This window comes from Rhea pennata, chromosome 7, assembly GCF_028389875.1.
Source record: "Rhea pennata isolate bPtePen1 chromosome 7, bPtePen1.pri, whole genome shotgun sequence".
Taxonomy (NCBI): Eukaryota; Metazoa; Chordata; class Aves; order Rheiformes; family Rheidae; genus Rhea; species Rhea pennata.
Window position 1 is genome coordinate 37,375,436 of NC_084669.1, and position 21,507 is coordinate 37,396,942.

Genomic DNA, 21,507 nt, shown 5'->3' on the forward strand with positions numbered 1-21,507 from the left:
CAGCGCCGCTCCGCTCCGCCCCGCCGGCGCCGCGCGGCGCGACGCGACACGACGCGGGGCGGGGCGGGGCGTCGCCATGGCGGGGCGGCGGCGGCGGCGGCGGGCGGCGGCGCCGCGCTGAGGCGGGCGGAGGATGCTCTCGCGATACGCGCGCAAGCCGGTGCCCCCCGGCGCCCGGGAGAAGTGAGTGGCCGCCGCCTGCCCCGGCCTCGGCCCCGCCGCGGACCCCTGCGCTGCGCCGCGCCGGGGCCCAGCGCGGGCCGGACCCCGCCGCGGCAGCCGGGCCCCGCTCGGGCCTGCTCGGGGGCCGCCCGGCGGGGCAGAAACGGGGCAGAGCTGAGAGCCCGGGCCGGGGGGCCGGGGCCGCCGTGGGGGCCGGGGTTCGTGGGAGCAGCGCTGCGGCTGCAGCGCGGGCGGCGGGCTTGGGGTGGTCAGCGGCCGCAGTCCGCACCGGAGCGTGCGGGTTTGGCAGGACGCGATTAAATACCCGTGCTTGCCTCTTTTTGACCCAAGAGGTAACTAGCGCTTGTGGGGTTTGTTTGTGGGTTTGAGTTTTTCCTTTCGGGGCGGGGGGGGGAGGGGGAATCTTGTTTACTTTTAATTCTGGTCTAGTCTTACTCTCCCGAACGGCAGAGCGATCACAGCAGAAAGGGCTCCTCGTGCTCGAGCCCAGACACCACCGTTGCTCTGTCTGTATTAGGAGGTGCCCAGGGGGGGACAGCTAGGTTACATCTGCTTTTATAGAGCTGCTGTCTACTTCACAGCAGTATTTTAAGTTTGTTTAAAGGAAGACAGTGATTTCTAAACAAAGTCCCTTAACTCCCAGGTTTAGCCTGGAGTTAGTTTTGATGTCTCAGTTCTAAAAGTTTGGTAACAGGAACTAGCCTGTTAATAATAAACGAGGTCAGGTATGCAAATTAATGCATTCCTTGGAGAGAGGGAAAAACACACACACACACACCAAACCCTGTAGTACTCTGGAACTCTGTAGATGTTTATAACTAATACCAAGCTCAACTTCTCATTTTAGGCAAGGACTTACAAAACATGCCTTGCAGCATCATCCCTTGCCAGAACTGGAAACTGAGGTGCGCCCAGCCACACTCACTGGTGAAAGCTATGGAGAGATCTCAAGGTACTGGTGATAACATAAAATGTATCTCTGGAGGCAATAGAAAAACAGTCACTTTTATGTCGCCTTCACAGAAGTGCCAGAGTAATACAGTTAGTAAGACTTAGGCTTTAATTCCTGACTGTATCATTTTCAGAATAGGTCCTTTGTGTGGGTACTCAAGAGGCAGGGCTGCACTCTCAGGTTTTTGAGATGGTGGGCCTTTACTTCAGTTCCATTAGGCAGTGCAGTACATTTTGCAAGCCAGGATATGTGCTGGGGAGCAGGTGCGTTTTGGAAATAAGAATTGGCGTGTACCTACGTTCTGTTCCCAACCCGTAAATAGCATCTTAATTTTATGCCAGAAACAAGGGGGAAAGGGCGATAATAATTCTCGAGGGATGTGGAACTGGAACTAGAAATCATCTGCAGAGTAGCTAAGATAACTTTTGGAAAACCAATGTTTAAATCTTGACCCTCCAGACTTCTTAGGCCAGGGAGGTTATTAGGAGTTACAGTTCCAACGCAGATTAATACATGCTATATTTTCTGCTTAAATGCCTCTAACTTAAATATTTACCGTATGGAAACGGTTCCTTAGGGAAGGGTTGCTGAGACCTGTTCTGGTATATCTGTGCTGCTTTGTACAGAATGAAAAGTTTAATAACTCACTTTTTTTGTGATTCTTTATCACCGTTTCTTTCTTTTTTTCTCAACATGTGCATTTCAGTGAATCTGAAATCTCGAAGGAAACTGATTACCCTTCTGTTACTTCAGCTGATCATGGGAATTCATGGTCTGCTAGTCAGAGCTATGCAGGAACCACCACTGAGGACAGCTCAGTCTTTTCTTGGGGCTGTGATGTGAGTTGAACATAGTCATCCAATCCAAATCTAGCACAGTGAGTAGAAAGACATTGAAATACCATTGGAAGTACATTTCAGGATAAGGATGAGGACTGGATCTGTAAATAAAAAATAATGTGGTTATAGAAAAAGTATTGTTTTGAACTCTTCCCCATCTTTTCCTTCCTCTTGGATCAACACATACTTGATTTGTACTTAATTAGTATTCTGAATTCCTGATCTAAAATGTTGATGGTGCAAATATATTTAACGTATAAATAAATAAGTAAACATATACACACACAACATAAAAAATGCTATTCTTGTGGAATCCCAAATGGGAATGGATGATATACACACTTTGAGTTTATCAAACTTCAGTTTTTTGAAAACCTTTGGATATTTGTATGTTTCTCAGAACATAGTAAGCTCCTAAAACATTATTTTAATTTAAAAATGTCTTTTATTCTCCATCTGCCAAAACAAAGGTTTTCTGTGAGACAGAGATGGGAACTGTTCAGATTTGAATTACTCAAGAAACAACTCCATTTTCTACCTACCTACACAACACCATTTAGCAAAGATCCTCAACATCCTTCTTTTCATGAAGTTTTACACCAGCCTGCATTGCTTTTTGTTTTGTTGTTATCTGTGGACATTTCACCCAGCACATTTTCCATTTCATTAAAATCTTGTTGAATTTTATCCTTTGTGTTCTATTTCGTGCAAATTATTATGTTTCTAACTTAACGTAGATATTTCAAAACCTTTTAATAGCTTTTCTGTTGCATCAATTTAAGCTTTCTGCATAGCTAACATTGGCCCTAGCAGCAGTCTGCATCATCTCCCACTGAAAAATTATTTAATGGCTTTCAATGCAGTGGAGGTCCTTACTGCTTAAATCCGTCCTGCTAAGCTTTAAGCAAACAGGTGCCTTTTCAATTTTAAAAATTTCAATTACAAAAAAGCCTCAAAATATTATTCACTAGATTTTTATTGGATGACTTTCCAGGAATTTGATAAAGCTGCCACGCGACAAGTTCAGCAAATGTTCAGACAAATTGATGAGCTTCTTTATGAACAAAAAGAAAATGTACATGTTGAGGGACTGCAGGAGGAATGCCAAGAGTGGACATCCAGCTTTCCTCATCTCAGGTTATTTATTTATTTATTTATTTATAGCCTAATGTAAGTAGCATGACAGAATTATAAAAGAGCAAGAGCAATGATGCTAAGAGCTGTTTTTTGAAATAGTGTTAATAGCAGGGTGATTTTATGCAATGGTACAGTAGATGAAGATAAAGATCACTTTATTAGTCTGCCTGCTGATGACATTAATAAACATTCTGCTATCTCACATTTTGTTCTTTGCAGGAGGATTATGGCTATTTGCAACTGACTTGGTCTTACCATAGCAAAATTCTCTTAGAAAAGATGTATGGTACAGCAAAAAGCAATGAGCTTAAAAATAATTAAAAATTTCTCCTACCCCAATGCAGCAGTCCTTATGGCTATATGGAAGCTTACATTTTAAATTTGCCTTACATGTACAATTTTGTCAGTATTCAAAAGTCTGCCAGTTAGCAGAGTATTTAAAAAAAAAAAAAAAAAAAAAAGGCAGCAAAATTTTCTTAATGTATTTTATTGACTTGAAGCAATCTGTACTAGGGAGAACAACCCAAACCACAGTTAACTATCATCAATAAAACTGCATAGCTTCACAACAGAATCTTTAGTATTTGCTGCTGTGTGCTGTTGCACAATTGAAGAATTTTACTTTCAACATTTTCTAATTTATTTATCTTTTGCCTTTTGTCATGGCAGGGTTGTGGGGAAGCAGATAGTGATTCCCACAGATGAAGGGTATGGATGGTATTCAAGTTCACCTTCTGGCAGTTTAGGTTCATCAGATGCCAGTTCACCACAAGAAAAAGATTCTAATGAGTAAGTGCTAGTGGTTAATCTGGACTGCACCAAGATGGGAAGGTTATTTTCTTCTCAGTGGACTGCAGTGATTGGCTTCTTCTTGAGCAATATGCGAAGGGAAGTTTTTGAACGTTTTTTTTAAATCTGCGTTTTGAACACAGCATTTTTTTTTTAAATAAAAGAAGTACATTCAGAATAGCAAGACCGTCTAGCTCTACTTGTTGTTAACTACAGTAAAGCAGTAAGTGGAAAGAACTTCGCTACTGCTGACTTCCTAAAGATTTGTACATATAGCACTTGCCCTTATTGTTAGTCATCTGTCAAACTTGTATAATGCTTCAAAGATGCAAACCTCTCCATTATTACTGCTTTTATTTCTTAATGTTTTGGAATGTTTTTTAATTAGCTTTGAGCTTTGTCTGAAGTTTCAAGCTCCTGAGTAAGAACTAAAAACATACAAAACTAAAGGATTCATTGTGTAATCAATGCATGTGTTTGTTGGTCTCCCTGATACCTAGCCTTACCTACCATATTGTCTCTTAGCCTCTCAGTTCACCAGATGCTACTGTTACAAGTGGAATAACATCTTCTTTTCATTTCTGCTTTCTGAAAACTTTCACCTGTTCAGATTTAGTGTTTTTGGCAAGAAGGTACCTCTTTCTGTTACTCCTGTTCACAAAAAGGCTGACCATTGCAAGTCTCCGACCTTGTGTTCTCCAGAGAGTGAAGAAGGTGAAGATGGAGTAATTGTCTCTGAAGGTGTAATGGAGGAATATTTAGCATTTGACTGCAGAGATGTGTAGGTATTGAATACTATGATAGTAACTAGCACTAGTGTCCCGGAATTTCTGCTGTTAAGACATATATATTTGGTTTTGAGATTTGTGTTTGATGAAAACTTTTTCCTGATGTCTTTCCTCTGTAGAACCTTCAAAAAGCCTAAGATTGGTAGGGCACTGGGAATTTATCCATCCCCTAGAACAATTTATTTTGCATTTTTTTTACATTTTTTTCATACTAGCCATTTCCCTTTGTAGTTTAAATAGTTCATTTCAATAGTTCATAATAGCCTGATACATTTTGGCATATTGAATAGAACTTATTCAAATAGCATTTATTTTTAATATTAAGTCAAATACATTAATGTTTGTCATGCATTAGCAATGTGCTGCTTTTGTTTGTACTGAACTGTACAGACTAGCTTTTTATGTGGAACTGCACATTTCCAGGTTTTCAGTGGTAACTGAAGAATTAGTGTGGATATGATGCTTGCCAAGAAATAATTCACTCTATTTTTATCTAAAGAAGAAAGAATTACGGGTGACATAAAGAGGATTCTTCTTGCCCCTTAACTTTATTCAGCCTTACAATATGAACGTATGGCCTGGATAAGGACTTTGGATGGTAATGTCAGTTGCTAACTGCTTAATTGGTTTTAATAAATAAAACCACTTAGATGCATGGACCATGAGATTCAAATTGGTAGGTGACATGCTTTGAACAGGCCAGAGGGACACCACTATTACAGCAAACAATACTGCTGTCTCTATAGAAATAGGCAAAACGCGTTATAGCTGCTTCTAGTGGTCTCTCCTTTTTTTCAAGGTTTGTACCTTTATGGTATTAAGTATTAATTCAGGGAGCAGCTAGTAAAGACATAGTAAATGTATCTGCATCAGTGTTTTTTCTCCCTGCTGTAAAGTTTCTTCAGCCAGATGAACATACACTTTTTTTTGAGCAGTTGTCCTCCAGGCTTCAGACTTCAGAAAACTTCTTGCATTGTGGAGCAGTCTGCAGCAAAGGTCCTTTACTGCTGTTAATTATTTTTTTCTCTTGTTGAGTACGTCTAATTCTCTAAAACTGAATTAAGCCTTTGCCCTGAGCACCTGGTGGCTGCTGAAGCAGCAAGCAGAAAGTGGCATTAAACATTCAAGATTAGTAGCATCCTTCTCTCTGCGTTCAGAATTCCATAGAGATTTTTAGATATGGAGCCTAACAATGAGATGAACAAATGTCACTGTAACTATGAATATTTATATTTAAATGGAATTTTGATCTCCTTTTTAAAGTACTTGTTATTCCTGAATTATCACTTACAGTAATTCTGTATGGGGCAACTAAGGCATTCAACGGTAAGGTGATTCTCTCAGTTATTTGTCTTTAGATCAGCAGTAGATCCTGGAAATAAAAGTTCAAATGCTTAATCTACAGAAGCTTGCTTCTTCAGTATTGGACTAAGTCATCTGATACTGCTGTTTGGTGTATTATCAACTCTTAGAAAATGACATTATGTGATAAACAGGAGACTTCTGCTGAAGACTTCTGCTGTCTTAAGGCTATTTGGCCAACAGTCTTGATCTATTTCAATTTTAAGAGAGAACAGAAGTAAAGCTGTAGCGGATGTTATAGTCCTATTAAATAACAGCAACGAAAATGCAGGAGATGGAGAATATGTATTTATGGTACAGATAACGCTCACTTTGTTACAGGGAGGAGGAGTTGCATGAGAGGAAATTGGGACTTTCCTCTAGTAGACGGAAATTAGGGTTTCCTCCTATCTCTCCATATTCCTGCATGAAAGATTCTGTGCTCACATTTGTGTTTGATGATGTGTGGAGTGAAGTCCTAGGCTGCATGGAGGAATTAATCTGCAGACACTGGGAAGGATCAGCCTCTGGTAAGGATCACAGTTAAACTGAAGACTCAGAAATAGATTTCAGTTACTTAATTTTGCAAGGATGCAGTGAGAGGGAGATGTATTTGGGAATAATCTTTTCAGGGCAAAAAAAAAAAAAAAAGGGTTATTTACTAACAGTATGAAACAAAACTTGAAAAGATTAAACAGAGCTTATTATCTAGGAGGATTGTATTTTAAAAAATAGATTCATAGTAAGGTCCACAAGTAATAATGCAAATAGTCTGTATTGACAGGGATTCTCTGTTTGTGTTGCTTTGTACAGATGACGAGAAAAATATCATAGCAATAGAAACAACAACAACCAGAGCAGATTCTGGAAGCCCTTTGATGCACTTTGAACCTTTGCCAGTGTTGTTACCTCGCATGCCACAAACTAAAATGCCCTCAGTGACATCAAATCCGGTAAGTATTTTTAGCTAGTGGCTTGCATAGGGCTGAATTGATACAATGCTACCTAAGCAAACAGATCCAAGTATGTTGGGGGACTATTTAGATACATAACTAGTTTGGATTTTGCATGGTTGCTGACTGTCCTTTCTAACACCCAAGTTCTGTTATCCCCCAGTTAAAATTTTTAATTCCTATTTTTTCTCTTTAAAACTTAGCATTTTATATATCAGTATTGGACAACCACATGGTGATTTTGCTCATTAATGATGTAGTTCTTTCTATATTTAAAATTTGAACTAAATTGTGAGAACTAGGATTGCATGTGTTAGACATGCCATTCTCACTGGCTTAGCAATATCTAACCCATCAGGCAACAGAGAACAAATCTCAATGAAGCTGTAAAACATTTTTTTTTTCCTTAGACACTATATGATCTACTTTAGGACTATATGCTCTTATGGTGGTGAGCACCAAGGTGTTATCTCTGTTCATTCAATTTTAATTCAACTCTTTCCTTTTTATGTCTTTTTATTTCTTTCTCCTTTATTTCTTACCCCTGCCTGTTCCTCACGTTCCCCTTATTGTATGTGTAGTGCCCAAAAACCAGATGTGGCCGCAAAACCAAAAAGAGGAGAAAACCACCTCAAGTATGTATGCTGGAGAAATTAAAGCTCTGGTATTTTCTATTTACTGTTGTTGCGGTGGGTGGAATTTGATATTTTTCCAGATCAGCCTGAATTTCAGGAAAGGAGTTTCCAGTTCTGTTCTTGACATAAAATAAATGCCAGTATACACTGTAAAGGAGTTTTATAAAGTTCCCAATTATAGTCCTTGTTGCCAGATTTTTTCATGCAAATGAGAGCCTCACTTGGAAGATACTAACTGTAACATAGCATGGCAGGATATATTTTCTGTGCACTACCATTTGCAAGAACAAACGGAATGGTAAGATGTTCATCTTAGATGGAGGAATAATATAAATGAGTATATATCTGAGTATCTTGGAAGGAATGAGTTTCTTTCCAAAATTATTTTCAAAGACCAAATATATACATATGTGCATATGTGTGTCATTGCCAAATTGTAATTAATTTTTTTTTAAACTCAGATAAATCCTTCACAAGGGTCCAGTAGTGGCTCTCAACGTAATCTAAATGGCTTGCTGGTGATCCATGGGATCCAGTTACAGCAAAGGAATCTGTCTATAATGGAGAAAACACTGTAAGAGCTATTGATTTTGTCTGTTGTAACATAGAGCTTTCTCACACTGAGAGGAATCCAGCCCAAAATATTGTGAGATTATCTCCCATGCTGGAAAAAGCAGCTCTTAATTATTTTCTTGCTTGTGTGTTTGTTTGTCCTGTATGATACAATATACTTCTAAGTACACTTCAGCTTATATGGCAAATTAATTACTGTTGTGGTTAACATAAGATAATATGTAAGCCTATTTAACCTGCTACAGGTATTTGTAACTTTAAACATAGATATATACTGAAGCATCTTGTTAAATCAGGTCTGATGACCATTAAATTAAAACGTAATTGTTTAACTCCTAGTAGCCATAATGATAATCTTGGGAAGCCTTGAGGTTATCTGTGTGTTCCTTACTCTTGCCCCTTGAAGTTAAAATCCTAGAATAGCTTAGGTTTTTCTGAAGGTCATCTAGTACAACTTCCTGCTTATAGGAGAACTGACTTGAATGAATGAACAAGTTGACTGATCGAGAATGTAAAATGCAGTTATTTGATTAGTTTTGTCTAGAGTGAGATATGGGAAGGAAAATACTGCTGTAGTTTCCTCTTCAAAATTTGTCTGGGGGTAAAAAAAATGGATGCTTATTTCTGTAACAAGCTACAGTTTTATTACTGGAATTGTTAATAACACTGTGGATCCTTGCTAATTGTGTGAGGTGGCCTGTGTTATATGGAGGTTTCGTTATATACAACAAATACCTTTTATTTCTGTCCAAGCTTTGTTTAGGAAGATGAAGGATGAATTCATATACTTTTCAAGATATCCAGTCTCAGATTTTATATTTTATTGCTGCTGGCTTGCCACTTAATGAACTGATGTGCCATTAATGTTAGCATTAACTGACATCCTGAAAAGAGAGAGAAAGCTTAGAATAGGATGGGGAAACTAAACTGTTTAGTTCTTCCATTTAAATGGAAATCTTCAGTCAAACAGTGTATGGTTCAGAAAAGAATAAAGCTATACTTTCCTTTTCTTTTCCATTCCCTATCCTTTTCTAGTTTCACTGTCATTTACTTTGTGCAGTTATTTATGTCAGAAAATGAAAACACCACCACCTACGTCCACATATAACATTACTAACGTAGCATATAGATCACCGCTTCGGTAACAGGGTGACACCAGTCATATTGACTATGTCTCTCTTGATTCCATGATTCTTTTATTAGGGACCTGGATGACAAACGGCCAGGCTCCAGTTCTGTCCTCTCAACCAGAACTTGGCCAAATCGTCCTCTAGAGCTCAGTACGTCATCTCTGTCACATTCTGCAAGAAGACGAAACCCACCACCACGTACTCTGCATCCCATCAACACAAACCACTCTCGTACTGGGACACCAGGATCTGTGGATGATGTCATCAGGGGAACTCGACTGTACGTTTCAAAATCAGTTTCTCACTGCCAATTATCAGATTTAGAGAACCAAACCTATACAAAAAGCAGCCGAATGAATGGAAAGAATGCATCTGAATTTTTCTGATTAAAAAAAGTAATCGCTTATTAAAGCGTAATCCTCTGAGAAATACCAGTTTCTGAAGTTAATGTTTACAATGCCACAACCTGTGATACAGTGAATAGTGTAAACATGCCATTTGAATGAGGAGGTACTATATTCCTCAGGTTGTCCATTACCAGGAAACCAAACTTAATACCATCCCATGTTTGATACTCAGCTATCTTTTTCTATAGCCTATTTTCCTATTTTTCTATTTTCTTGAAATTCTACCAAAAATTTTGACAGCTATGGTCACAAAAATCAAGCGTCTTCCACTTTTTTGGGACTGAGTAAAGCAGTAGCTTTTACAAAGAAACAGCTAAGTAAATGACTGTTGTATTGTGAGCTAGAAGATGGAAGGTGTAACAATATTCTGTCATGATTTGACAGAGTCTCTTGCCCAAGGCACTGTAGCAGAAAGTGAGAAAGTCCAGTATTTAGAATTTCATACTGAGCTCTGACTTGCATCTCTTACTTCAAATAATCGAAGGAAAGATGGAGGAGAAGGTGTCAGCCTCGTGTTTTCCCCCAGAAGTTTTATTTGATGCTTGCAAAATATAGAAGAGCTACAACTGTATTTGGAACATGGTCCTTTCTCACTTGTTCTGTTTAAAATACAGGCTGCTACACTCTAGGCTAGCTGTTTACTTGAGCCTAGCACTTGAAGATGATCAGTAATCAGTACTCCGTCGGAAAGGCAGTTAATTAAAGAGGAGGAAATAATGCCCTCCCTGGCACGGGCAGTCAAGGTTCTATTATTCTGTAGTAATTGTCTGTGAAGGCAGTTTTACACCTACACTCTGCAGTACCAGCCACCTAGCACACTCCTTTAAAATGTACTTGCTAACATGCTTTTTAACCACCAACTAGCTTTTATCTGTCTACTAGCATTTCTGCTAGGCTGTCATTTCCCAGGCCTACTTTGCCTCTATGGTTAACATTAAACATCCTGAAAAACAGAAGTTCTTGTTAAAAGATGAAAAGAAATTGTCAGATTTCACCTACTGCACAACTCATCTTTTAAATCCAGTTTCCCATAGTCAATCCTAACCCCAGCATCTTGTAGTAGAATTCTACAGCTGTTGTTCTTAGTTTTAATACTGTTTGCTTTATACAATGCCAAATCTAAAAACTGACAACAGTGTGTCTTCTATTTTCACTTGTGCGTTTTAGTCCGACTGCATATGATCAGCTGACCTCTCCCTCCCCACTGCCACGGAGCCGAAACAATCTCCTACCACCTATTAGTACCACTGATGTGACAGAATATGTGAGCGCTACAGGATCCCAGAGGCAAACGGTAACCTTACGTAGACACGACCATTTAATTTTAGTATCTGAAAGTACAAAATGGTACCAATTGCTGACCAAATTAGCAAACTTGAGTTCTGGGTTATGTGTGTTATAATTAACAGCAAATGAAGGAGATACACAAAACACCACATTAGTTTAGACCAGCAGCATGAATCAGAGTCGAATGCTTCAATTCCAATATATGCAAGAATTTTTGTCCTCCCCATGAATGGGTGTAGTATTATTACCTTGCAAAATTAGGTTTCATTCCTAGACTAATTACTTGTTTTAATGCACTGCTGCAAAGAAGGTGATAATTTTTTTATTCTTCAATACAGAAGTCTCAAGGGAACTCAAGTCGAGCTCACAGTGCAGCAACACATGCAGATAACCGCCTGCAGCTACAGGAGAGGATTTTCTTACCCGATCATTTCTCCAGGCCTAACACAACAAACACATTCTTGGTAAAGCACAGCAAGTTCTACCAAATCATCTCTTGTTTTTAAATGGGGGGGTTTGACAATTAGCATAGGTAAACATTACTTGAGAACAAAGTGTCATAGGTGATTGGTGTGCTACAGAGCCCATCAGGTTAGTCATTAGATTAGATATCCAGAGGTTAGCAGAAGCCTTATTGCTTGGCACTTCTGAAACAAATAGCCGAGGTCATTTAATTGGGAATGCTTCAGCCATCTCACTATAACTCTACACAGCCATGTGGCTGATAGTACTGTGCTTTCTTGGACAGGCTGAAATAAATTTGAGATGGGCTTGTGGGAGAGACTGAGGATAACTCTATGCATCACCCATCCTCTGTATTATTAATCTAGCATCTTCCGTGGAGGCTTAATAAGAATCGTGGGTAGGAGAGGGTATGTTAAAGATTTGCACAGACTTTCAGAGTTCGTTCCTACAGCTATATTCACAAAGGCAAAGGTAGGATGCAGTATCTTGTGAATTTGATAGCTCAGGAAAATGGTATGTTCTGGTTTTGTGTGGTATTATAACACTAACATTAAAAAAAATATATATGCAAATGTAACTCACACTGTCTTTCAGCCAGATGCACAGCATCACCGTTCTAGCACTGTTACTGATTATAGTAATCAACCCCGGACAAACAGAGGATCAGCAGGTGCAGGTATGCTTATGTTACCAATCATAGAATTTAATAAGATCAAGTAACATGCAGGCCTTTGGGATAAGAATGCATTTCCTAGATGGTTCAAGTACACACAATGAGGAGGCTTCTCAAGCAGTTCTATTTCATTTTGTAATTTTTCATTATACAAGTTTGATACTTGCATATGAACTGGTGCATTTTGTTTTACCAACTAGTATTTTGTGTCATTCAAAGATGCTTGATGTAGTAAGCCCCAGTTCCTCTCCTGACAAGTAAAGAGCAGGAGTCACAAATTTAAGTTATTTTAAATTAATTTAAAATTAATTTTCTGCCCAAGGTTACTTGTTTTTTTTTCCTTCCTGCTTAGCTCTATAACTAAAACAAATTGCAGTATGTGTGAAAGAAACTATTTGCACTACATCTGAAAGAAACTGTACTAGATCTGCACTGAATCTTAAAAGAATTACTCTAGGTCAACTCAAAGTATATTTTAAAGCTAGTTCACTGATTCAGTACAAGTTGAGATGCATACTCTGAAATTGGAACATATTGGTACTGTTTGATTTGAAACAGTTAAGTTATGTTAAATAACTCCATAAAGTCGACTGGTTCATCCCAAACTACTTATTTTTGATTGATCAAAGCATCAAGGAGGTAGGCAGATGTTTTTGTCGTGAATGTACTGTATATTCTTTTCCCCAGCTTCCCTTCTTTCACTGCAAAGTAATTTCCTTAATTCTGTAGTTTTTGTTTCCTTAAATACACTTTGAAAATAGTCTTTTGTGTATGCTTTAGAATAGGTACACACACATCAGGTTGACTTTCAAAGTAGCAAGGTATAATACTAAGTTCCATGCATGTTCACAAGCGTACAAGAGACCAATGTATCTATCTTACTTCACCTCTACATTCAGAGATCTTGGGATCATTGTAGAAAGAGTTGGTTGCTTTCTCTACTTGTCATTGTACAGCAGTCAAACCAAATAGAAATATGTTATTGGGAAAACGTCCTCATCTTTGTATCATGCAACACAAATACGCATTGTTGCACAGGATGACTTAAAACTGGCTGGATATGGGCTTTGAACTCTCAGAAGCACCAGCTTAATCAGCCAGAAAGTGAGTTTGTTCAGAAAGTACGGCAAAACAGAAAGCCAGCTTTTGTACCCTGGAACAGCTTTGCCAAATGCCATCTTTATAGCTCTTACCTGAGTTCACCTTGCGTGTTCAATGTCAGCTTCAGTACAAAGTCAAGTCAGCAATCATCTCCACCTGAAAAGGGTGGACAGAGTAGAGCATTAGATACACTTCCTGAAAAGTAGGTCCGTTTAGACAAGTTAAAGGTAATTCCTTTCATCCTGCTCTTTTGAGGTTCCTTATGGAGTTATCAGGAGTTCCCTTACAAGAAGGGTATATTAGCAAGGTAGAACAGAAACTGTAAAAGTTAGTGGAAGCTGCAAAGGTTAAAGTAGCATATAAAAGGATAATTATTAGAGGACAAGATTGGGTTTTTAGCTTGCCTGATAGGGAGTGGTTTCCTACTAACATGAAGAAGTGTCTGTCCCCCCCCAAATGGCATTTTTAAATACGAGATGAGTTTTATGACTGCTGTATTGACTAAAAAAAAAAAAAAAAAAAAATCAGCACAAAGTTTTTGGACTTGTACTTCATGAGAGATAAGTGAGTACAGCAGTTTTCAACAATACAACAACTATGATGGCAGTCTTGCTCCTTTTGGAAGTCCAGTTACTTCTCAAACTTTTAATTTTCAGCTGCACATGTTGTTTTATACATAACTATTTTCCTCTTAAGAGAGCCTCAGGCTAAAAGGAATAGCAAGATATCTTAAAAGTTACTTGAAACTTTTTGAAGCTTAAATTTCTTCAAGTTACTGATTAATTGACCAATAGCTTTCAAAAATACATTGTAGTCATACATAATGCAGTTGTTAACCACAGTAGAATAAAAAGCCAGAAAAATAAGTGTTTTAATATTAAGCTAAAGGAGATGCATTACTTAATTCTAATACCTTCCAGAAGCCTTAAAATTTTACACGATCTCTATTTACTAGGTCTTCAGCTGCATGGTTCTGCGAAAGCCCCGGGTCGAAGCGGATCAGTCACAAAAAGCAAACAAGGGTTATAACATGTCACAAAGAAGCATCCATCCATCTTCACAAAGTCATGAATCACCTATTCTCAACAGTGTCAGCATTGTTTACTGAATTTTCAAACACCCTTCCTTATGAAGAGTCTTATTTTTATATAGAACTAAGAAGCAGCTGCCAAAGATTAGAAGGGGTATATTTACACATTCCACTTCCTACCCCTAGGAAAAGCTATATTCCAGTGGATAATGAAGCCTAATTTCTAGAAAATCTAGCATAAGCCATTGCTGTTCTCCCATTAATCACTGTTGGCTTGTGACTGGTTCACGTTATTACAGGCACGTACTGCAGGACCTGCTGATTTTTCCATTCGCTCTAGGAAAGGTAGTCAGGCCTTCCACGGCACTAGTAATTTAAATTTTTAAAGCTACATTTAAAGTTGTGTTTATATATTTTAAAGCAATGCTACGCTATCAGAAGCAGGAACTGCATAGGATATTGCTTGTACAACTCAATTTGGACAAACTATGAATCCTGTAGTAGTAGCACCAGATACTAATGCAGTTGGGTAAAATAACCTAGTAAAACAATATTAGCATTAACAGCTTCTAAGGTAGCACGCTAATGATCCTTCCTATGTTATATACTACTACCTCTTCCTCAGTGACTTGAGAAGGATTTTCAAGGGGGTTAAAAAGTCTCTTACTGCAGGTAATTTCAGGCAATATTCAAAGAAAGTACTTTTTCTTCCAGGTGAGCTATTTTTTGGTAATTTCCATAGGTCAGTCAGTTACCTTTTAAAAAAGCCCATCCTGCAGTTACCTAAGTACTTTAGTACTTGAACTTCAACGTCCACGCTCTGATGCAACATACCTTTTTAGTAGATGTGTTCTGCACGATACAGCAGGCAGCCTGGAGAGTATTAGCTTTAGCTGTAGTTGCTCTTGTAGCTCCAGAAAAAAAAAAAGACACGAAACACCAGCTTTTTCAAAATAAATGATTAACTGAAGGCCTTACTCAGAAGCAGTAAGTGCCAGACTACAAATAAGGTAAAGATAAGATAACCACTTACCGTATTTTTAACGAAGTTAGGATATTGCACAAAAATAGTTGTTCCGTTATTAGAGAAGTTTTGCCATCTTTTATAATCCAATAAGCATCTTTTCTAAGCTTCCACTATGAACTGTGATTTTAAAACTATTATTAATAAGGACAAAATTGTTGGTGTTCTTTATAAAAAGTTGCTCTACTATCTCCCCACTGTTAATGATGCAGTCTACTAAATGTTAGTGCTATCTACAAGACGTCTGAAAATTTTTAACATAGGTTAAAGTTCTTCAGTCCAGTCAGTTGAAATATGCTCTGATCAAAAAGAAGGGAAGAGAAAGCAAAATGAAACTATGGAAGTATAACTAGGTTAACTCCCACTGTCATATTTCCCCAAGGAAAAAAGTCCTATTTATATGTAAAGATAAATGGATGCTAAAAAGAGAAGCTTCTAGTCACTAAACCCTTTTGAAATACAATTTCTCTAATGGTTAAGACTAGTGGAACCACATGCAGTATCATTTACTTACCTCAGGGTAACTGGAAATAAGAATCCTTTTTATATCAGTGCCATAGTAGGCCAGCTGATTAAAATAACAAACCTGCCACATGACAAACACATAACATGACAAACTGAAGCCCCAGTGTCATTCTGGTCAATACAGAGGTTCCTTTCTTTATGGAAATTAAAAGTACTCCCTGCTAAAACTTGATCAAAGTGGTTCAGGTTGCAACAATACGATGACAGCCCAGCCTCAGGGACCAAACTAGTTTTCTGTAGCCCTAGCATAAAAAAATTTTGAAGATATACATAAACATCACTAGACTTTTAGTAACATAATGTAATATGTTATTCTAGTAACATAACAATAACATAACTCCCTTCATAGTCTAGGGGAGTCAATGTGTTAAAGACATTAAAAGACAATCTCATCATAGATAATTCTTGTTTTTTGTACAAATAGTTGATACCAGAGAGTTGCCCCACACTATCAGATATGTTTTGTATAGTAAAAGTAATGTCCAAGTCCTGCTTGTTATGCAACAAAATGATATAAGGCATTCTCTGAGAATCAGGATGATTGTTGAAAGTAGCAAAGTAGAAGTTCGCAAGGAACATAGTTACCATTCTACAGGTCTAACTTCTACCTAGTAAGCTGTATTAAATAATTAGTTCTTAAATTATATCATTAAAGCAATGAGGACTATTAATTCAAAAGCTAAGTACTCGTAAGCCTTTCAGAAGTGATCCAGAAAATAAAGCAGACTTTGTTCCATCAAGCTACAGCAACTTGAAAACTAGTTACTCTTCAAATTTCATATCCCTGCACACTGCATTAAATAGTTTAAAATTGAAAAAGCGGGGGAAAAGAAAACTTCAGAATATTTGTATATCTTACAAAAGTACTTTCTTCACTTCTGAAATAATGAACTGCTGACAAATACAGTGCACACAAAACCAGGAGTTCATTAACTAACCACTCCATCATCCTACAGCAGACCTGACTGTGATGCTGTTAAGGTAACATGCAATACATTTTTAAGCTTTGGAACTCCTTGCCATAGAACATCATGGAGCCTAAAAACACAGAGAAGCAACTGTGCTCTGTTTTTTTTTTTATTATTGTTAATGACCTCATATCTAGTTCGAGAAGCATGTTAGAGAATTTTAGGAGAATTTCTGAGAAGTCACTCACTTACTTACTCTAACCTCATATCTTTCCTTAGATATCTGCTACAGGTTACTGTCAAAGACCAGATAATAAGACCAAGTGGCCCTTCCATCTGACCTAGTATCACCAGCACTGATGCTGCTATTAAGAATACAGCCATATTTCTAGCTGCTATAGAAGTATCCGGTATTTACTTGATTTGAATCTGTCAGAAGAGTCAACAGTATCATTTTCTGGATTTTGAGCAGTTAATTAGAAAATGACACATGCAGGGTTGGGAAAACATGATAGCACAGTGTTTTGCAAAATCTTATACTTTATTAAATCTGCAATTTTCAAAAGTATTTTTATAAAACAACTGAAATACCTGAAAATGCCCGTTGAACTCATGTACACAGACCATTAAAAACACCAAGAAGTTTGTTACAGAAGTGTATGAACAACACAAAAAGATAAGTCTTCCAACTAAAAAGCCATACAAACAAACATTTAAGACTCTCAAAAATGTTGAATCATATTGTTTTACCATAAGCCATACTGATATAACTGGTAGTTGGAGCAAATGTGCTTCAACACAAGTTTAACATACAGACATCCAAACAGCACAGCACTTTCTTACTGTAACGAAACTGTTAGTCAAGAATCTGTTTGATCTTAACCAAAGATCAACTAAAGGATTTTAAACAGTAATGCAGAATGTTTTGTCTTTCTTGTTCACAATGCGTTCTGTATCATACTTCCCAGTCACAGCAAGTTGATGCATACACACTTGGAAAGAGTACTCCAGAATACCTCCCAAATTCTCCCAAACCCACACAATGTTCCCATACAAAGTGATACCTGACTTTCCAGCCTACACAGTTCTTTACTTCTTCCCTTTCTTGGCTGCTGCCTTCTTTCCTCCTTTTTTTGAATTATTCCCATATTTTGCTTCTAGTTGTGCCAAGAAGTCATCCATTTCCTTTTTTCGATCTTTATTTCTACTCTGGGGGAAGGGCAAGAAAATAAATATATAATGTTTATCTCTGAGAAATACAGATTATTCTAATGAAATTGGGTAATTACATAACACTGTGGATGTATTAGATAGGGAGTACAGATCACAGAAGGTACAGCATTATTAAGCAAAAGCCTATTGTATACTCTAGGCACACCTAAGTTCTGGAAGTATCAAGAAGGAGGTAGAGAGGCTATAAAAATTTAAGACATAAGTCTAGGATTAGCAAAGCAAATTCTAATTTAGATGCAAAATTAATTCAAAACTGAGGAATGATTTATAAACAAACATCTTAGGAAGCCTACTGGACATTAAAAAAAAGTAAAATTGAAGAACGTAACCTAAACAGGCTGTTCACTTCCTCATTCTCTAAAATACAAAAGCAAAATAGTAAGATATATTAAGCTTCAAATAAAAAAAAAAACAATTTAAAGGATTTATTTTATTAAAGGAACACTCATTTAGAATCCATTCAGCATTCCTTAAGCTCCCTCAAAGTGATGGTTGTACAGCATTTATGGAAGATAAATGCAGCCAGGCTGTTACAACCATGGCGAGGAGAAACAGAGGATCTCAAAAAAATCAAGCATTCCCTAATGAACATTTCATTATTAACCTCCAATACAGCAGGAATTCTAAATCCCAAAAGTCTGCTAACATCAACTGCAGTAAAGGGGAAATGCCAGTTCCCTTGATTAGAAACCTTGTGGTCACTACCTTTTCAAAGGAAACAAGCATTAGAAATTGCCTGCCACTGAGGAAAAATCAATACATTTGAATGTTACAGCTGTAACAAAGCACATGCAAAATTCACGTGCAAAGCCAATGATCAGCAAGTCTTGGATTTCTGGCAGACTAATAGCACAGTACTGCACTATTTTTTTTTTTTTTTTTTTGTATTCTTTACATATCTGGCTAACAAATAGATTTATTATCTGGCACAACAGCACTGACTGTAGACCTCCAGTTAAGGGGTGGCAGGAGAACAGATCATGCTAGCAAGGCCTGTCTTCACAGCAGAACAGTTTTCAAAGCTATCTTGTTCTCAGACTGATTGGAAGAAGCAGGAGCCTAACTTAATGCAAGTTTTGCGGATTTCTGAACAACTTCTTTTTGTCCCTCTCTACAGACCAAAATCTCTTAACTCCTATATTTGTTCCCTGCCTTTTTGTACAATCTATGAAATTTTCAGGACTGAGTCTCAAGTCTACGAGCTTGACTCGTACTGCTGTTTACTGACTGGACAACACTGGCATGGGCAAACTGACAAATACAAAGATGGATGCTGCTATCAGGAGAGAGATTTCAAAATCTCTGCAGTTTTCTAACCTACACATTAAAAGATGACAGGCTGAATTTTTACTTTACCATAGAAAGATCACACAGCAGATCACTCCTACCCTTGTGGAATCTTCCCTTAAGAAATTACCATTAACATGCCCAAACCACCTAAAACTAGAACTTAAATATTTTAATTGTCCATGTAGCAAGGATGAATGTACTAGAATAACTTATTACATTTTAAAAGGACTCAGGTAATAAGGATCCCATGCTTAGTGACTATTAACTAAAATACATACATAGTTAACATTAAGGTCAGATTTTAATCTCGGGAAGCTCTTAGTAAGAGGAGCTACTAGGATCCAAACTACAAAGATGCTCAGGGAAAACACAACTGTTAGCCAGTACGATAATTTTTTTCATCAGATAAAAAGAGCCTTACTTGAATCAGTGCTTTCAAATCATCTTCTCCATCACCAAGGCCTAGTTCTTCTTTAGTCTTTTCTGCCTCTCTAGCTTCTTTTTCTGCCTAAAATAACAAATTAGCTTTTAGAAGAAAAGTGTTTTGCACATTATTAGACACAGTCTTGTAATAGCTACTGAACACTTAGCTTTTGCAGTCTATATATGGATAATCATAATGAACTATCTCCAAGTTTAGCCACAGATGCACGGCTCACCAATCAAAAAGCCCATTCAGGTTCCTCAGTTTGGTAGAGCAGGCCAGTTTTTGCTGTTTCACAATGCTGAATACAATGGGATGCTTTCCCCCCCGCCAACTTTTTTGTCCCAGCAACAGTTACATTTTCTTTCAGTTAGAAACCAATTGCCACGATGTGCATATAATGTAGCAATACACAAAGTATCCCAAATGGGCTGGAGAAAAAGTCCATTTAGTCCAGAATATTATTTCATGTGTTGCCAACAAATAAGCCTATTATACTTCCTCCGTATACTCTCCTAAACTCCCTGAATTTATTCCCTAAGCTACAAGTTGGTGAACATGCTAAACTACGATAAGCCATTGAGAACCATATTCAAAGAGAAGAAATAAATAACAGTCTATTACCATTCAAAGCCTTTCAGAACAAATTGACTGAAATTAAAGTAAAAAACATTTTTGGGGGGTGGGGAAACAAAAAGTGACTAAATGTGAAAGTCAAAGATTCTGAGCAAGATCTGCAAGCCAGCAATCCCTGTGACAAACGTCTCTCAAAAACAATTGCATTTAATTCTACAAAAAAAGATTAAAAGCCTATACTAATAATGCTTCCCTGTTATCTTTGATTGATGTAACCTACCCTCCTTTTTCTTGCATTCATTTTCTGCTTAGACTCTTTTACAAAAGCTTTGTAGGCTGGGAGTTCTCCAGAGTCAATGGCTTCTTGTATGATTTTCCTTATCCTCGGTTCATCTGTATATTCCACACACAGCACAGACTCCATTATTTTGTCCATGTCACCCTCAAAATCGACATACGCTGCTTTGATATCATCTAGTTCCTCTTCTGAATCCTTGTAGTTCTTTTCGAAGTCTTCAATATCTTTTATAGTGATCTGAAGGTAAGAGGGGACAGGTCGCGAGTGACAGGGCTTATTCGGCGGAGAAACTTTACCAGAAGCGGGGTGCCGCTCGACACCTCGCGAGGGGGACCCGCGGTGACCCCCGGGCTCACCTTCTTGAAGAGCAGCCGCCAGTACTCCTGCCAGTCCCGCTCGGGGCGCAGCACCTCAGCCTCCTCCTCCTCCTCCACTGTGCCCTGCTCGTCGTACACGGCGCGCCGCTCCGCGTCGCTCAGGACGGCGTACGCCCGGCCCAGGACCTGCGGCCGGACCGTTAGGACCGTTAGGACCGTTAGGGAGGGAGGCAGCGGGCGGGGGGAGGCGAGGGGCGCGCGCTCACCTGGAAACGCCGCGTCGCCTCCTCCCTGGATCCCGCCTCGGCGCGGTCCGGGTGGACGCGGAGCGCGGCGCGGCGGTAGCCGCGGCGGATCTCGCCGGGCGCCGCCCCCTTGGCGACGCCCAGCACCCGGTAGAGGTCGGCGGAGCCGAAGGCCGCCTCGCACTGCTCCAGCAGCCCCATCCCGCCGCCGCAGCCGCCGCCGCGCCGCCCGCGAACGCGAACGCTCCCGCCCGCGCCGGTCTCGCGAGACTTGAGCGCGCAGGGGGCGGGGCGACGCACGCGCGGACACGGCCGAAGGGCGCTCAGCCGGCAGCGGGGACGGGCGAGGGGAGCGACGGCCGGGCGTGCGCTTTTCTTCGAAAA

General features: G+C 39.0%; 2 protein-coding genes and 1 long non-coding RNA gene across 6 annotated transcripts; 1 reads left to right on the top strand and 2 right to left on the bottom strand.

The window, feature by feature from the left end:
* Positions 1 to 94: 94 nt before the first annotated feature.
* FAM149B1 (family with sequence similarity 149 member B1) lies at positions 95 to 17,654 on the top strand. 4 transcript variants are annotated; one of them, XR_009958899.1, is made up of 16 exons: positions 95 to 183; positions 1,031 to 1,135; positions 1,842 to 1,974; positions 2,969 to 3,111; positions 3,781 to 3,900; positions 4,511 to 4,681; positions 6,372 to 6,559; positions 6,843 to 6,982; positions 7,564 to 7,617; positions 8,079 to 8,191; positions 9,394 to 9,600; positions 10,895 to 11,021; positions 11,353 to 11,478; positions 12,074 to 12,155; positions 14,209 to 14,437; positions 17,020 to 17,654. XR_009958899.1 is itself a non-coding variant. In XM_062579655.1 (15 exons), the coding sequence occupies exons 1-15, from the start codon at positions 134 to 136 to the stop codon at positions 14,280 to 14,282; spliced, it is 1,833 nt and encodes a 610-aa protein (XP_062435639.1). In that variant the 5' UTR covers positions 95 to 133; the 3' UTR covers positions 14,283 to 17,654. The 4 variants fall into 4 exon arrangements, 2 of the variants coding, with proteins under 2 accessions (XP_062435639.1, XP_062435640.1); XR_009958900.1 differs by having other exon boundaries at positions 14,209 to 14,343; XM_062579655.1 differs by having other exon boundaries at positions 14,209 to 17,654.
* Positions 1,832 to 14,373, bottom strand: LOC134142524 (uncharacterized). Its single transcript, XR_009958901.1, has 3 exons — positions 14,167 to 14,373; positions 13,346 to 13,409; positions 1,832 to 2,075 (listed from the first exon to the last, which is right to left on the bottom strand). It is a non-coding gene; the product is annotated as an uncharacterized LOC134142524 (long non-coding RNA).
* Positions 17,271 to 21,366, bottom strand: DNAJC9 (DnaJ heat shock protein family (Hsp40) member C9). Its single transcript, XM_062579658.1, has 5 exons — positions 21,145 to 21,366; positions 20,918 to 21,064; positions 20,544 to 20,798; positions 19,685 to 19,771; positions 17,271 to 17,949 (listed from the first exon to the last, which is right to left on the bottom strand). Exons 1-5 carry the CDS (start codon positions 21,322 to 21,324, stop codon positions 17,830 to 17,832), a joined length of 789 nt encoding a protein of 262 aa, XP_062435642.1. The 5' UTR covers positions 21,325 to 21,366; the 3' UTR covers positions 17,271 to 17,829.
* Positions 21,367 to 21,507: the final 141 nt, after the last annotated feature.